Raw genomic sequence first — 18,376 nt, forward strand, 5'->3', positions numbered from 1 at the left:
ACTGAGGATCAGGCCCACAACCCAGGCATGTGCCCTGAGAAGGAATTGAACCATGACCTCCTGGTTCATAGGTCAGTGCTCAACCACTGAGCCACACTGGCCAGGCTATTTTTATTCTTTGTGTAACTTTTTGTTTTTGTTTTGTTTTGTTGCATACTTCTCAGCTATATTCAAGATAGGGAGGTTATTATTTGCTGAGTTCTTTTGTAGAGACAGGAAATTCTATATATACATGAAAATATGTAGATGCTACTATCTATGATGTTTTGGGAGAGCATAAGCATTTGTTTGGATAACAAAAGAAGAGTATAGCGCTAATTCCTGGCATTGCCTACTTTATTTTTCTTCCAATAAAAAATTTGCAACCTTTCATATTCTTCCCCAGTTGTCCTATTATTTTTGGACACCATGAATCATTCTACTTGTCAAATAAGATAGTACCAACTTAATATTTAGTAATCTCATATTTGTCCTTTACTTTTCTTTATAAACTTTTATTCTCATTTGCTTCCTAAAAGGAGAACTTTATCCAACTTACTAGTAATTTAAGGACCAGGACTATATTCTACTTATTTCTCCCTAATGCTCATCATTCATTCCAATCAGCTTGTACAATTCATTGTCCCTGCTCATAAACCAAACTTATTCTTACCTTTCAGCAATCTCTATACTATTCTTTCCACTTGAAATGCCCTCTTCCCTCCACCTCTCTTAATCCTACTCATCCTTCAAGGCTCAAAGTAAGTCCCTTGACTTCATGAAGTCTATTTCTATCACTTTATTTCCACACTGATTCTCTTGTAATACAAATCCGTATATTAGCTATTACTTATTAAAAGCCTGTTGTGTTCTGGATGCTGTTCAAAGTATTTTACAAGGATTATTCCATGTAATATTCAAAAAAAGCCCAGCAGGTAGGTATTATTTTTTACTGAAGCCAAAGAGATTAAAGCATTTTTAAACTTATACAGCTAATAAGGGAAAGAGAAGGGGGAGACTCAAACTATGTTTATTTAACTGCACCTTCCCATTCATTTTCCCTGGGAAAGGGGACTTATGACAGATGTAGGCTAGACTTAGAAAAGAAGGAAGTGTGAGATGTGAAAAAGCTCTGCAGGAAACAGAATACCCCCCACTCCTAAAACGCTACACTATGAACTTATCACTTCCCTCATATCTGAACTTTCTTAATATTCACAGCTAAAATTTGCTCCATAATTGTATAGAACTTTAGGTTATATGTTTCTTTTGAGGGAGGGGAAATATATCATTTTTCCATTTGCATTCATTTTCTCAAATATTTTATGTGCTCTCTAGTTGTATTGGATATATCTCTGTTCACTGCTTCAGCTCTGTTTAAGTCTCCATGTTAAGGAAACCATGAAATTATTCTTTGAATAGTGAAAATGTTATCCTGCATTGTCTAATGGCAGTGCTAGATTTTCTGAAATTTAGGCATGAGTATTATTTTTAATGTATTTTTATTGATTTCAAAGAGGAAAGTAGAGGGAGAGAGAGAGAAAAAAAAACATCAATGATGAGAAAGAATCATTGATTGGCTGCTTCATGCACACACCTCACCGGGGATCGAGCCCACAACCTGGGCATGTGCCCTGACAGGGGATCGAACCGTGACCTCCTAGTTCATAGGTTGACACTCAACCACTGAGACACACTGGCCAGCATAGGCAGGAGTATTATTAATAAGAAAAGTTAATAAGAAAATTTAAAAATTAATAGGAAAAATATCAGAGGTAATATTGTATAGTGTTTAATCCCTGGAATTCAATAGCCTGAGTTTGATATCTGATCACATGGTTTATTAGCTGTGTGACCTTGGGTATTTTTACATAACTTCTCTGTAATTTCATTCTCTTACATGTAAAATGAAAATAATAATAATGGCTAGCCTAAAGGGATACTGAGTAAATTAAATGAGCTCATGTATAAATAATGCTTTCGACTGTATCTGGTGTATAGTAAGTGTTATATATGCTACTGCTATTGTTTCTGTCGTTATATAACAAATACATTTTTTTCCTATTCATTAGTTATTGTTCTTTCAAATGAATATAATCACAAAAATAAGATAAAAATTTGACAACATATATTAAATGTAAAGACTAAAGCTTAAGTGATCTTTTCTAGTTAAGTCAGAAGTAAGATAACACTACTGTCAACATAAGAAATGTCCAAACTTGTAGAGAATTTTTATAAGACTTTATTTGAACCAAACTAACAACATATGCCAGGGAGCCAGATCTCAAATGCTCCAGAGAACAACAGTTTGTGGTTTATATTATGCATTTGAGAGAAAATAGTGGATATAAAGAAGATTACATGAAGATGGGAGAAAGCAAGGAGAGGATGGAATTACAGGATAGGTTTATGTACTCTCCAGAGGGTGGTCCACTTTATATTTTTTAAATCTTTATTGTTGAAAGTATTACATATGTCCCCCTTTTCCCCCATTGACCTCTCTAGCCCACCCCCACCAGAGGCCTTCACCTCATTATTGTCTGTTAACATAAAGAGCTGATTGTGTTAGTCAAAACATCTTATTTTGTTGAACAATTAAAGGTTTGGTTCTAATTCTCTTAAGTGTGTACTCTGAGGCAAAGTTTGAAGTAGTGTACTAATAAAATACAAGAAGGAAAGGAAAGTCAAAGAGAGAAGTAGTGGAATTGTCTGGATAACTTGGATCTGTTCTGTTTTCATTCCTGAATTATTTAGATAAATTAACCTCACTTTTTTTGCTGAAGAAGTAGCAAATTCAGCCGACAATGCTTTCCCATGTAGGTACACAAACAAAAAAAATGGATGTATATTTGATTAAAACTCTATTTCCACAAGAAGCTCAATACTAGTTTTCTACCACATTGGCTCCTTTGAAAGTCAAGGCTATTTCCTTCCAGAACATAGTTTTTTATGGAATAGAGATAGATGTTACTCAATCTGTTTTAGCATTTCCCTTCTTTCAACTTTGGATGTGGTTCTATCCATATCTCCCCTCCTCTCTTCCTGTGAAAGGAAATGGGACAGAATTCTTTTTAGAGCCCATCAGGGATACTTTGGCTGCCAAAAATAGTGACAGGAGACATTCATTGTCCATCTACCTTACTTCTGCAACATTCAATATTCTGCATCCAAGATGCTATGACTGAAAACACAGGCCAGTCCTTCAGAATTTCTAACATGTCATTGCTGCCACATCCCCCCCCTTACTTTAGAAGAGTAATTTAATTCAATTTTAGAATGAGAGAGAAAAAAATTATTTTTTCTAGTTACACAGGTCAATCCAATTGTTCGGAGCTTCCGAATGAATATTTAAACTTGTTGAACAGAAGCATACAAATCTCTAAAAGCAAGTCAGATAATGTACAAAGCTTCCATTCATTGTGTAGGCAGAAAGGAATGCTGGTACCCGGCAGCTCTCTAAGGAATGTTCTTTTGGCTTTGACTGTTCTGCTGGGAACAAGGAGGGAAACACATATATAAAATGAATTTATAATGTCTCTGACTTATAATGGCAAAATGATAAGAAAAGTTGGCTGTTTAATATAAACTGTCGCTGCATATTCCAGGCCTCCTCTCTTTGAGGTCCCTCCCACATCCACAGGCCTGGCTACCATTTAGTAGGGATTACAAAGTGGCTGTTTATTATTATTGACTGGTGAAGCCTATGCTCCGAAATTCATTCTGTCAACAGAATGTAAGCAAAGTTGGCATTTTAAAGCAGGGGTCTTTGAGTCGCCCGGTTTTCTCAGGATTGCTATGCAACAGGATCAGTGCTGTAGTCCCCGGTTCAAGCTGAAAATGTTACACCGGAAGACATACCATGTAAAGGTCAGATTCTTCTACTATGATAATTTTTTTGATCTGTATATAGACAAATAAGGTTGAATGCATAATGTCTTATCATAACTCTTGTCAGGGTCCTAAGGACTTTCTACCGTCAAGCCGAAAAATATGATGGTATCTCAAATGGGAGATCTTACTAATAAATATATAATGCTGTAATACCAAGGTGAACGTAATGCATACTGTCAAGAAGTTGCTCTCCGATATAGAATCCTGTTCTGTGCTGGTTCTATGGACTGAGTATGGCTTTGTTTGCTAGTTTCGCCAAGCGTCTATAGTCAGAATCAACTCTTCAGATTACCGCATAGAAAATATGACTTGATATTGAGGTGCACTTTATCATGGGAATTTTATTTCATATCACTTCCCTAAAACAAGATGTTCCATCCATGGACTAGAAGATATAATTTATTAAATTCATAAAGTTATAAATATATTATGTTTTAATTCATAATGTCAAAGAATAAATTTATTATACCCGATAAGATGCTCATTTTCAATCTACTTAACAATGTGAAGAGGTATACCAAGAAAAGTGAGTTGGAAGTTCATCTTTTTGTTAGTTGGCCTAACTGAAATGTTTTCTGAACTAATAGTTTATTTTTTACAGTTCTCCAGATTCATACTCCTAGCTGTTCGCTTCTGTTTTGTTTTGTTTTAAATTCTGCATGTGTTTTTCTCCCTGCTATTCTGTAGGACCTCCAAGGAGAAATCGAAGCTCACACCGATATCTATCACAACCTGGATGAAAATGGCCAAAAAATCCTGAGATCCCTGGAAGGTTCTGATGAGGCAGTCCTGTTACAAAGACGTTTGGATAACATGAACTTCAAGTGGAGTGAGCTGCGGAAAAAGTCTCTCAGCATTAGGTAGGAAAAGATCGGAGGCAAGAAAAGCCAGAAATGAATTAAAATAGCAAAATTTCCCTCATTTTTCTAGCACAAGTAGCTAATATCTCATATGTTTATGTAAATCACCCAATTCAGGATGATTCATTTTATGTATTTTGAATAAATGAATCATTCATTTACTTGGTATGGAGAAGATACTTGAAGGTTCAGATTAAATTAAAGTGGTGATGTTTTATAACCACAGGAGAGATGCATATTAAGACATTAGAGTGAATTTAAATGGGGAAATACAGCTATTCTAATTTCATAGAATTCTTAGTTTATCACAGGGTTATGGAAAAAGTGATAAAATTACAGGTTTGTTTACATGGAATTCTTTCTTTGGCATTCTAAATACATAACAGTGGGCATTCTTTTTTATTTTTAAATTATAACTTACATTTATTATTATATTATATTAGTTTCAGATGTATAGCATAGTGGCTAGAAAATCATCCAACACCATTTGTTAAAAACACAATTCGTTCCCACTGCACTACGTCATTTTGCCACATTGGATTTTAATGTTTTTTTCTTTCATTTGTTAATTTTCCTTATACTGTTGGGTCTATTTTAAAGTTATCTATTATATTCCATTGTTGCTAACTGGTGTTAGTACTATAGCTTCCTTAGTCTCTGTATCTGGTAAGATAAGTAACCTTACATAATTGCCCAAAACTGTCTGATCTTTTTACAAAGATGAAAATGCTCAACAAATCTCATTTATCTGCCTCCTTGTAGTTAGGTAGAGCCTTGTGATTAGTCCTGTTAAACAGCTCACTTCTGGGCTAAAGCATTAAAGAGGAAATGTAAATGTTTCATGCACTCTTTTCACTTAACAGAGGACATTCTTTAAATACCATAACACATTATATTTAACAGTTTAGAGGAGACATCCCACAGCTCTGGAAGCTAAGGGGAGATTATTGCAACTTCCTGTCCTTTGCTTCCTCTAAGATTTTGTTACCACATCCTCTGCAGACTCATCCTTTGGCTGTTCTGCATGCACCTATTTTATACTTTGCCCCGTCCTGTGTACTGGTTTCTATTGGGTAGCTAGTGGCGGCATCTCGACAATGTTGTCAGGAGGGCAGAGTGAAGCTCTTGTTATACCTGTTTTACAGTAGTTCAGTGTTGGAGACAAAGAATAGAGATAGTAAGTAAAATTCCCAGTGTCACCTAAATGACAGGAAGTACAGGGAGTGGACATCAGGCTTCCTGCTTGTTAATTGGTTGCTTTTCCTAATTCACATCTTTTTATTACAATATTTTGTGCTTTCTTCTGTTTTTAGAGGAGGGGTGGTAGTGGAGGGAGGTAGAAAAGGATGAATGGACTTCATAATATCTATGAGGGAAAGCACAAAACAATGGAAATAGTTACTACCTCTAAGCTGTAAGATTATAGAAGAGATATTTTTTCTTCTTTATTGCTCTTCTAACTTGTCCATGTGACATTTTTTGACATATGACATATTTACTTCCATGATAAAAACTATAACAGAAATTTATTAATTTGAAACCACTCATAAAATGTCTGAACTTAATATGAAATAACAATAATAGGAACTAACACATAGTACAACTCATACCATGCAATGTCATAGGCACTTTATATTTAGTGACCCATTTAATGCTCTCAGCAGCCCTAAAATATTGATTGTTATTACCCTCTCTTTACATTTGAAGAAAGTCAGGCACCGAGAGGCTAAATAACTTTCCCAAAGTCGCTTAATAAGTGGCAGGTCCAACATCTGAACATAGGGAACCTAGCTCCAGAGTCTGAGCTTTTACCCATCATATCCAATATAATAAAAGCCTAATATGCTAAGTGTCCAGTAGACCAATCAACCGTTCAACCAATCAAAGCGTAATATGCTAATGATATGCTAAGGCCACTCAACTGCTCACTATGACATGCACTGACCACCAGGGGGCAGTCAACCAGTCAACCATTCACTATGATTTGCACTGACCACCAGGGAGCAGACGCTCGGACCAGTAGGTTAGCTTGCTGCTGGGGTCTGGCCAATCAGGACTGAGCGAGACAGGCCAGACATGCCCTGGAGCCCTCCCACAGTCCCTCCCCAGCTAGCCAAACTCTTGCATCCCTCCCCAGCTGGCCCACCCTGATCAGTCCCAATCAGGACTGGGCAAGATGGGGCGGAAATTCCCTGGAGCCCTCCCGCAGTCCCTCCTGCAGTCCCTTCCCAGCCACCAGCTCCAATTGGCCCCAATCAGGACTGGGCGAGATGGCCCTGACCACCCCTGATCGCTGGCCAGGTGGAGGGACCCCACCCATGCATGCATGAATTTTATGCACTGGGCCTCTAGTTATATCATAAAGAAAGAAAGAAAAAGTAAGACTCACTTAACTTTTACACATAAGTATATAATACGTGAAAGGATGAAATAGAGAAGCAGATTTCTCAGAGTAGAAAGGAATTTTTTATTTATAAGGTCTTTGCAAGTTTGCACCCCAGCTTCCAACACACTCATTTTCATCTCCCTCTTTGGTCCATGAATTTGGTAATGATGTGTTTGTGATGAGTTGGGGGCCACAATGGGCAATGGAATTTTCCAAGATAGGGAGACTCTATTCTCTTTCTACAGCTTAAACTCTAAGACAAGTCAGTATATGTAATAACAAAGGCCACTTATATAATATCTGTCATTAAAAAGGAATGAAACATGTGAGATTGAAAAGATACTGGCAGGCAGATAAAGTAAAGAAGAGGAAGTTAGCCCTAGCCGGTTTGGCTCAATGGATAGAGCACTGGCCTGCAGACTGAAGGGTCCTGGTTTTGATTCCAGTCAAGGGCACATGACCAGGTTGCAGGCTTGATCCCCAGTAGGGGGTGTGCAGGAGGCAGCCAATCAATGATTCTCTATCATCACTGATGTTTCTATCTCTCTCTCTCCCTCTCCCTTCCTCTCTGAAATCAATAAAAATATATTTAAAAAGAAGAGGAAGTTATTCTTTTTGCAGGATAGAAAAAGAAAGGTGCTATAACTGTTCTGAACATCACTCAGTGTGTTTTCTCTCCTTCATGTGAACTTGATGAAATAAAAGGAGAATTGAAAGCGGCAAACAGCATGTCAGCCAAAATATGGGCTCTTCATTCTCAGCAATTTCCATATGCCAGCTACCACAGTTTAATTCTTACTATCATTAATCAAGTAGAAAACAGTTACCTTAGCTTATCTAAGGTGTTGCAAATTCTATAATTTAAATATTCATATCAGGGGTTTTGGCTTTTAAATATGTCTCTCTGATAATATAAGATGTGTAATAAATGATCACTTGTAAAAAGCAAAGAAATAATTCTTTACATCAAAGCAATTCAGTTTATTTCCTGACACTTTGTTGAAATAAGGGCATTAGTCAATCCATACAGAGTAGCAGAGTGCATTTGAGAGAAGCATAGTAGGGTAGTAATTAGGGATGGTTATGAAATAGGTTAGATAACCCTGGAAGAGTAAGATTCAGAACCATTACCAACACTTAGAAGCTTGCATTGTGAATCCAGTAAGTTACTCCATCGGCATTATTTTTTAGTGAAAAGTCACCACAATTAAAAAATAGTTCCAAAGATATCTTAAAAAAATAGCCCTGTGTTTGCCCAAGCTATAATATATACTCTAAAAGTTTACAGATGGTTCGTTGTTTTATAAGGAATTCTGAAGCCAGTTTCATAATTCAATATGTAAAACCATTAATGCTTGATTTCACAGGTGTCCATTATTAATGATAAGAATTTTGAGTTTGAATTAAAATAATTTTGAAGTTTTCCTTTGACTTTTATTGGCTTATAAAAGGTATCCTTGAAGGAGAACCAAGATGGTGGCATAGGTAAACACCAGTACTCACTGCTTCCCACAACCACATCAAAATTACAACTAAAATACAGTACAGTCATCATTCAGAACCGCCAGAAATCTGGCTAAATGTAAGTCCTGTAACTAGAGAAGTAAAGAAGAAAGCACATCAAGACTGGTAGGAGGGGGTGGAGGCACAAAACAGGCTGGTCGAATACCCACATGTGATGTTTTTAATCAGGAGGGATATCTCCACTGCAGAGGCCTCCCATGAGGAACAAGGGGTCCCAGCTCCACACCAGACACCCCCAGGACAGGGTTCCAGAGCTGGGAAGAGAAGTCCCTGTAACCTTGGGTTGTAAAAACCATTGGGGATTGTGGCTGAGTGACAGTGACACTGCTGGAGACCCAGGCAAGTCCCTCTTAAAGGGCCAGTGAATGAACTTACATGGTCCTTCTTCCTTTGAGCTCCAGTGCTGGGTGGTAGCTTTGGGGGAACCATGGATGTATGGGAAGAAACTGGATTATTTGGCAGCAGACCAAGAACTCAGGGGTGGCTTTCTCCCAGACAGGGATGTTCACAAGGGTGATTGCTCCTGTGTTGAGACCCTCCCCCTCCCCCGCCATCACAGAGCTGACTGGCAGACATTTTTGAGTTTCCCTCAGCCTGGCTCACACTGTTGTTCCACCCTGATGATTCCCTGAAATCCTGCCCCATCAAATTTGCAGTTCCACCAAGCTGTTTGCAGCGGCTTTTCCATATGAATGGCCTGTCCTGGCTCAGGCTTCAGATTTTCCTGAAATCTCTCAAACAAGTAGCAGCTGGTATGAGTGTGCCCCAAACCTATCAATAAGAGGACAAAGACCCAGAACTAGCAGCAGCCTGCCTTGCTTCACAGCTGGGCCTCTCTTGGGCACTTCCAAGCCCAACACAAGTAGCAGCCATCTGCAGATTGCTCTGTAGCTCCTGCTTGGTGGTCCCAGGCAGTGGCTGAGTTTGTACCTCCTAGGAGGCACCAGAGCCATTGCACCTGGTGTACAGCTTCAGATCACAGCAGATAACAACTCTACATATCCACAAGTGACACACTCAAGGGGAAGACTCAGTGAGCAACAAAGCTCCACTAAAATAAGTCCTGCTCCATAGGGGTGTCTTGTGAATAGCAGCTCTTCCACTGTATTCACAGCTGGTCCTCACAGCCAATTAGCCTAGAGGTCAATTCCTCCCAGTGATTCAAACCTCAATTAAGGCTCAACTACAAGACTGTGCACACAGCCCACACAGGGGTGTACCTAGTGTGCCCAGCTGAGGTGATTGGGAAGGCTTAGCCACTGGGACCTACAGGACACCTACTACACTAGGCCACTCTACCTAATACATAGAAACAAACACAGGGAAGCAGCCAAACTACGGAGACAAAGAAACATGTCACAAATTAAATAAATAGAAGCAAGCAAACTACTGGATACAGAGTTCAAAACAATGGTTATAAGATAGCTCAAGGATCTTAATGAGAACTTCAAGAGATTTAGTGAGATTTTAAAGGATCTTAGTGGTGAGAATGTCAAAGATATGAAAAAGGACCAGTCAGAAATTAAGCATAAACTAACTGAAATAAAGAACAATTTACACAGATTCAACAGTAGAGTAGAGGATTCTGAGAATCAAATCAACAATTTGGAATATGAGGAAGGATAACACACACAATCAGAAGAACAAAAAGGAAAAAGAACCCCCAAAATATGAAGACAGTGTAAGGAGCTTCTGGGACAACTTCAAGTGTACCAACATTTACATTATGTGGGTGCCGGATGGAGAAGAGAGAGAGCAAGATATTGAAAAGTGTTTGAGCCCTAGCTGGTTTGCCTCAACCGATAAGAGTATCAGCCTGTGGACTAAAGGATCCCTTTTTTGATTCTGGCCAAGGGCACATACCTCCATTGCAGGCTTGATCCCCTGCCCTGGTTGGGATGCATGTGGAAGGCAACCAATCTCTCTTACATTGATGTTTCTCTCTGTCTGATTCCCCCCCTCCCTTCCACTCTCTCTAGAAATCAATGGAAAAATATCCTCCAGTGAGGATTAACCAAATAATAATAATAATAATAATAATAATAATAATAATCCCCCAGATCATTATTCAAAAGAAAAGAAAATGTATTTGAAGAAATACTGACCGCAAACTTATCCTACCTGGTGAAAGAAATAGACTTACAAGTCCAAGAAGTGCAGAGAGTCCCAAACAAGAAAAACCCAAAGAGGCCCACAGCAAGACACATCATAATTAAAATGCCAAGACTTAACAACAAAGAGAGAATCTTAAAAGCAGCAAGAGAAAAGCAGCTAGTTACCTATAGGCTAGGACAGTGATGGCGAACCTATGACACACGTGTCAGAGGTGACACACGAACTCATTTTTTTGGTTGACTTTTCTTTGTTAAATGGCATTTAAATATATAAAATAAATATCAAAAATATAAGTCTTTGTTTTACTATGGTTGCAAATATCAAAAAATTTCTATATGTGACACCGCACCAGAGTTAAGTTAGGGTTTTTCAAAATGCTGACACGCCGAGCTCAAAAGGTTCGCCATCACTGGAGGAAGTGCTTATATGACTGTCAGCTGACTTCTCAACAGAAACTTTGCAGGCCAGAAGAGAGTGGCAAAAAATATTCAAAGTGATGTATAGCAAGGACTTACAACCAAGGATACTCTACCCAGCTAAGCTATAAAAAAAAATGCTAAAAGAGTTCATCACCACCAAACCAGTATTACATGAAATGCTGAAGGGTATTCTTAAAAAAGGAAGGAGGAGGAGGAGGAGGAGGAGGAGGAGGAGGAGGAGGAGGAGGAGGAGGAGGAGGAGAGGGAGGGGGAGGAGGAGGAGAGGGAGGGGGAGGGGGGGAGGAGGAGGAGGAGGAGGAGGAGGAGGAGGAGGAGGAGGAGGAGGAGAAATAAAAAATATGAACAATAAAATGATAATAAATACATACCAATCAACAATTGAACCTAAAAATCAAAATAAACGAACAAGAAATTTAATGAACAAAATAAACTGATGAATAAAATAGAGTCAGAGGCATGGAAACATGGAATAGACTGATGAATCTCAGAGGGTAGGGTGGAGTGGGGTGGGAAAAGATTAACCAAAGAACTTATATGTATATATGTACTACCTATGGACACAGACAATAAGGTGGTAAAGGCCTGGCGTGGGGCAGGAACTGGGTGGAGTGAACAATGAGGTCAAAAAAGGGGGACATCTGTAATATTCCCAATGATAAAGATTTTTTTTAAAGTATCCTTGTGCTTCCAGATCCAAGTCCATATTATGTCCTTTCCCCTCCATTTATTTTCCTTGCACCCTATGTGTTTTCATTTCCTGTGATTACGATTCTCATTCGAATCTCCATCATGTCATTCCATATTGCAATATTTGTCTCTGTTCCTTTACATATTGAGACCATCCATTACACATTTACAAAAATATTCTTCCTTAGACACTGTTTATATCACATTATCCCTTTGTTCAAGAATTTCAGTCTTGTTGGGACACATATTTTAATCATTCATTCATTATTTGTTCATTCAACAAATGATTACTGTTCTCTATGTACTAGACACTCTTCTAGGCACTGAGGATGAAACTGTGAACAAAACAGACAAAAGAAAACCATTGCTCTCATACAGCTTATATTTACTCAGTAGAATCCAGTGAACCCTTCATTCTCTACCAACTATGTCTAATAAGCCCCTTCTAACCCTTCCCTTTTCTGTTCTTCCCATGTCTCCCAGTTCCTTCCTCACACTGGTCCTCACACTTGGAATACCATCTCCTCTCATTCTCCAAATATTAACTCAAATAGCATAATGAATAGTTTCCTTTCTGACAGTTTCTTCACCAGGTCTTCTCTGTACTATTCTCATTTATACTTGATGGCAAATCCCTTTAAGAATTTTATGAGTTATTTCAGAGGGCTATACTTGCTGCCTCCAGCTAAATAGATGAATACAAAAATTCCAAACTCTAAATGAGTCAGTGAAGTAGAGCAGAAAGAGTCCTGGACCAGCAGTTGGGCAATCTAGTTTCTTTTTTGGTTCTGTTACTAACTACCTAACGTATAATCTTGAGCAGCTTGAGCATGTCACTTAACTGCTTCAGACTTCAATCTTCCCCCTCATTGAAATGAGGAGGTTTGACCAGAAACATGGGTGGTCTATTCAGTTCTCTTAGTTTTAATTCTGCAATTACTCCTGATGAACCTAAGCTAATTATGAAACTTTTCATATATATATATATATATATATATATATATATATATATATATATATGGAGCTGATTACGTTCAAAAATACAGTATAAGGAGAAGTAAATAAGATGTCTTTGAGGGGAAAAATAATATTTTAATTGAAATTGTATAGTACTATCTCATAATTAGTTCAAGGACAGTATATGCTATCTGTTCCATTGCATTTTGTCCACACATATTATGTGCAAGAGGTATAATGAGAATACTCAGTGATAGATGAGTGCCATCAAACAAAAGGAAATGTTAATTGATTTAAGTGAGAGCAAAATAAAGTGCAAAATTTTTATTTACATGTATACATACACACATGTGCACATATACACACATGCATACACACACAGTTATTGATGGCATTACCTAACATTAGGATTGTAATTAGCCAAAGAAAGTGTTTCTCATTCTAAAATAATCTATATCCACATACCTTACATCTTAATTTTGAAAATATTAATATTTTGAGAACTGGTCACATGAATTTTTTCGTAAGGAGTACGTATGAAGATTTTTATTTCATCTACCAACAGATTCTGTTTTCCAACTTATTGTTTATACTATTAATTATGAAAATTGCATATGTTGTCAACACAATTTCAGTAAAATTTACATTCTGTGACTTTTTATACTTGGGAGAAAAATTTGTAATGTTATATACAAATAATAACTTTATGAAAGTTTGAGCATTAATTTGAGAGGCTAAAACACCAACATTATAGAGTCTAGAGTAGCGATAAATATCCAAGAGACAGCTTGTTATGAGAAGTTAGAATAGTTAGAAGTTTTTATAATGGAGAACACAGAAAGAGCAAAAGAAGGCAGTCTTTCAACCTTTGAGAGAAAAATGCAACTTAGACATTGAGTATCTCTGACCCTCTTTCTTTTATTCTCAGAATGTTAATTATGTTTGAAAGTTGGAGTTAGTGGCCCATCTGGAAAAAAGGTTTACTTGTCTTTGAGCTTAATTTTCTCTCTTTATTTAAAGCCCCATAGCTCCCATTGTATTTTTGTGGTTCTTTATTACTTCTGCATTCTTACCTTTTCTTTCTATATTTTTTAAATATATTTTATTGATTTTTTACAGAGAAGGGAGAGGGATAGAGAGTAAGAAACATCGATGAGAGAGAAACATCGATCAGCTGCCTCCTGCACAGCCCCATTGGGGATGTGCCCTCAACGAAGGTACATGCCCTTGACCAGAATCGAACCTGGGACCTTTCAGTCCACAGGTCAACGCTCTATCCACTGAGCCAAACCAGTCAGGGCTTCTTCCTATATGTTAAAGTGCTATCTTAATACACAAAGGTACAAAAGATATACAGGGATGTATCATTAGTTTTACAAAGAAAGTTAAAGTGAAAAATGAATTCAACATAACACATTTTGCTTTAAGAATACATGCCTTCCAGAGTAAAGTTTTATTAAAGATTTCAAACTAGGAATCAACTAAATCACACTTGAAATGTCTGAGTCTAGAGAAATAACAATCACTTTAGCAACTCCTATAATTCTTAGAGTCCTGACACTGCAGAGTTCCTTAAAGAACAAGAGGTATATCCCAGCACACCTAAATGTTCTGCATTTTACCTAAACCTTATAAATTGCAGAAATCATCTGCTTCTTAAAGATCAGCACTTGCCTTGTTAAAAGCTAGTAGCCCCTAAGCACTTGTCTTCACTAATAAAGATTAATAAAAAATAGATAGAAGCTAAGTGCCTCTTCAAACCTCCTCTGTTATTTTGTGTTGAGTAGGTAGGGGTAAGTGCATCTGCCAATTAGTAGGAAGCCTTTTGCTCAGAGATCCAAAACATTGGGTTAAAAATCACTAAATTTATGCCAGTACCAGGCAGTTTTGAGAACAGTGGCTTTGTAGTATAGCTTGATATCTGGTATTGTGATGCCTCCAACATTGTTCTTCTTTCTCAAGATTGCTGTAGCTATTCGGGGTCTTTTTTTATTCCAGATGAATTTTTGGAGAGTTTGTTCTAGGTCTTTAAAGTATGCCATTGGTATTTTAATGGGGATTGCATTGAATCTATAGATGCTTTGGGTAGTATGGACATTTGAATTATGTTTATTCTACCAATCCATGAACATGGTATATTCTTCCATTTGTTCATGTCTTCTTCTATCTCTTTTTTCAGAGTCCTGAAATTTTCTGAGTACAGGTCCTTTATCCCCTTGGTTAAATTTATTCCTAGGTATCTTAATTTTTTTGTTACAATGGTAAATGGGATTGCTTTTTTAGTTTATCTTTCTGTGAGTTCATTATTGGTGTATAGAAAAGCCATAGACTTCTGGGTGTTAATTTTGTATCTTGCTACATTGCCGAATTCATATTAAGTCCAGTAGTTTTTTGATCAAGTCTTTAGGGTTTTCTATGTACAAAATCCTGTCATTTGCGAATAAGGAGAGTTTTACTTCTTTTCCAATTTGGATACCTTTTATTTCTTGTTATTGTCTGATTGCATTGGCTAGTACTTCCAGTACTATGTTGAACAGGAGTGGTGAGAGTGGGCATCCCTGTCTTGTTCCTGTTCTTAGGGGAAATGGTTTTAGTTTTTGCCCACTGAGTATGATGTTGGCTGTGGGTTTGTCATATAAGGCATTTATTATGTTGAGGTATGCCCCTTATATTCCCACCTTACTGAGAGATTTTATCAAGAAAGGGTGTTGGATTTTGTCAAATGCTTTATCTGCACCAATGGATTTGATTATATGGTTTTTATCTCTCAGTTTGTTTATGTGGTGTATCACATTTATTGATTTGCGGATATTGTACCATCCTTGCATCCCTGGGATAAATCCCACTTGGTCATGATGTATAATCTTTCTAATGTAATGCTGGAACAGACATATAGACCAGTGTAACAGAATATAGAACCCAGAAATCAACACAAGCCATTATGCTCAATTAATATTTGACAAAGGAGGCAAGAGCATACAATGGAGTCAAGGCAGTCTCTTCAATAAATGGTGTTGGGAAAATGGGACAGATAATTGCCCAAAAAATGAAACTAGATCACCAACTTACACCATACACAAAAAAAAGCTCAAAATGGATAAAGGACTTAAATGTAAGAGGGAAACCATAAAAATCTTAGAAGAAGCCATAGGCAGCAAAATAGCAGACATTGTAGCAGTATCTTTACTGATACAGCTCCTAGGGCAATGGAAACTAAAAAGAAAATAAACAAATGGGACTACATCAAAATAAAAAGCTTCTGCACATCAAAAGAAACCATCAACAAAACGACAAGGAAGCCCACTGCATTGGAGAACATACAGTGGGGCCTTGACTTACGAGTTTAATTCGATCCGAGACAGAGCTTGTTAAGGAGCTCGTTAAGGAGCTCGTTAACTCCAATTACTCTATCAACTCAATGCAAAAAATCGGCCGAGAGACAGCTGGTATCTCAAAAAACTTGTTAGTCGGGACACTCATAAGTCAAGGCCCCACTGTATTTGCCAATATTATCTCCGATAAGGGTTTAATCTCCAACATTTACAGGGAACTCATACAACTTAACAAAAGGAAGATGAATAATCCAATCAAAAAATGGGCAAAGGACCTAAATAGACATTTTTTGAAAGAGGACATTTAAAAAGCCAAGAGACATATGAAAACATGCTCAAAGTGATTAATCATCTGAGAGATGCAAATCAAAATGACAATGAGGTACCATCTCACACCTGTCAGACTGGCTATCATCAACAAATCAACAAAGGACAAGTGCTGGAGAGGATGTGGAGAAAAAGGAACACTGGTGCACTGCTGGTGGGAATGCAGACTGTTGCAGCCACTGTAGAAGACAGTATGGCGTTTTCTCAAAAAACTAAAAATGGAACTGCCACTTGACCCAGTAATCCCACTTCTAGGAATATATCCCAAGAAAACAGAAACACCAATCAGAAAGGATATATGCACCCCTATGTTCATAGCAGCACAATTTACCATAGCTAAGATTTGGAAACAGCCTAAATGCCCATCAGAAGATGAGTGGATTAGAAAACTGTAGTACATCTACACAATGGAATACTACACTGCTGTAAAAAAGAAGGAATTCTTACCATTTGCAACAGCATGGATGGAACTGAAGAGCATTATGCTAAGCTAAATAAGCCAGTCAGTGAAAGATAAATACCACATGATCTCACTCATTTGTGGAATATAAAAAACATTATAAACTGATGAACAAAAATAGATACAGAGGCAGAGAAGCATCGAACAGACTGTCAAACTACAGTGGGAAGGCTGGGGAAGTTTGGGGGGGGGAGGTAAGAGATCAACTGAAGGACTTGCATGCATGCATATAAGCATAACCAATGGACTCAAGACACTGGGGGCCGTGAGGGCATGTGCCAGGTGTAGGGGAGACTGAGGGAAAGTCAATGAGGGGAAAAAAGGAGAGATATGTACTACTATTTGTAATACTTTAAACAAAATATTTTTTAAAAAATCACTAAGTTTAAGGATTTTTTCATATAAGAAAAGTTTGTAATTTCTCTTCCCTGTGTCTTAATATGATATCTTGTTATGAGCTTCAGCAGCTGTCTTTATACCTTTGCATCTCAGTTTCTACATTTGCAAAAAAGAAGGTTGAACAACCATCTCTGAGGTTCCTTCCCGCCCTATCAGCCTAGGATAAAAGGACCGCGGGAAATTGGTTACCAAAATAGAAAGAAATCATTTCAGCAAGAGATTCTAAATACAAACATAGGTTATTTAGGAATATTACATATACCATCTTGAAAATAAAAATAGGGTAGCTGCCTTCAAAATGCACTGGAAATGTGTCTTGAAAACATTTCCTGAGCTTAGCATCACCAAAGAAAAATGTTTTCTGAGCTCATAGTGTTTTGCTACATTTAGGTCGCCTTCAAAATCATGACACTGACATATACTACGTTTGACCTGTGGAGACCAACAAGTAATATTTAGCGCATATAGGAAATACTTTAAGAAATTCTTTCTGGAAGAATGCTCTTGGAGCTTACCTGCGAACAGGTGAAGGTTCTTGTTAAGAGTACAGAAATTCTGAAGGTGAAACCTAGGAATTTGTACTTCAAACTTTACAAGCTACTCAAATGTTTCTTATGCTCACTAAAATCTGAGAACCATGGCTTTAGATTGGATATCTTTGTAAATGTTGTTGTAAATCAGAAGCCATTATATGACTCACTTTCTCCTCTCCAACCCTTTGTCCTCTGTCCTTTATATGTCTTCTTATCACCTCTTGCCTTTCACTCTAGCGCTTTTAGCAAGGAAAAGAATGAAATAGTCATTTGATAACATGGTTAAGGTAATCAAACATTCTGAAATGTTACCTAACTCCGTAGCTATGGATAAATAAGATCCCCTCACCCAGACACACAAGAGGTTTTTGTCATATGTGGTCCCAGGTCCTTCTGCTCATCTGTTAATCTCTTGACCATCCTGTGTCCCTGGTCCTAACAGCCTGTCTATCTCACACTATGGAGTTTCTCTTAGATCCTTTAGAA

General features: G+C 37.6%; 1 protein-coding gene across 1 annotated transcript in view; it reads left to right on the forward strand.

The window, feature by feature from the left end:
* DMD (dystrophin) overlaps nt 1-18,376 on the forward strand; it is a 1,824,373-nt gene that overhangs the window by 1,381,063 nt on the left and 424,934 nt on the right. The window contains exon 54 of the mRNA XM_036304100.1: nt 4,558-4,730. Coding sequence (XP_036159993.1) covers nt 4,558-4,730 — 173 coding nt within the window. The remainder of the gene's footprint in view (nt 1-4,557; nt 4,731-18,376) is intronic.

Source organism: Myotis myotis, unplaced genomic scaffold, assembly GCF_014108235.1.
Source record: "Myotis myotis isolate mMyoMyo1 unplaced genomic scaffold, mMyoMyo1.p scaffold_m19_p_4, whole genome shotgun sequence".
NCBI lineage: Eukaryota > Metazoa > Chordata > Mammalia > Chiroptera > Vespertilionidae > Myotis > Myotis myotis.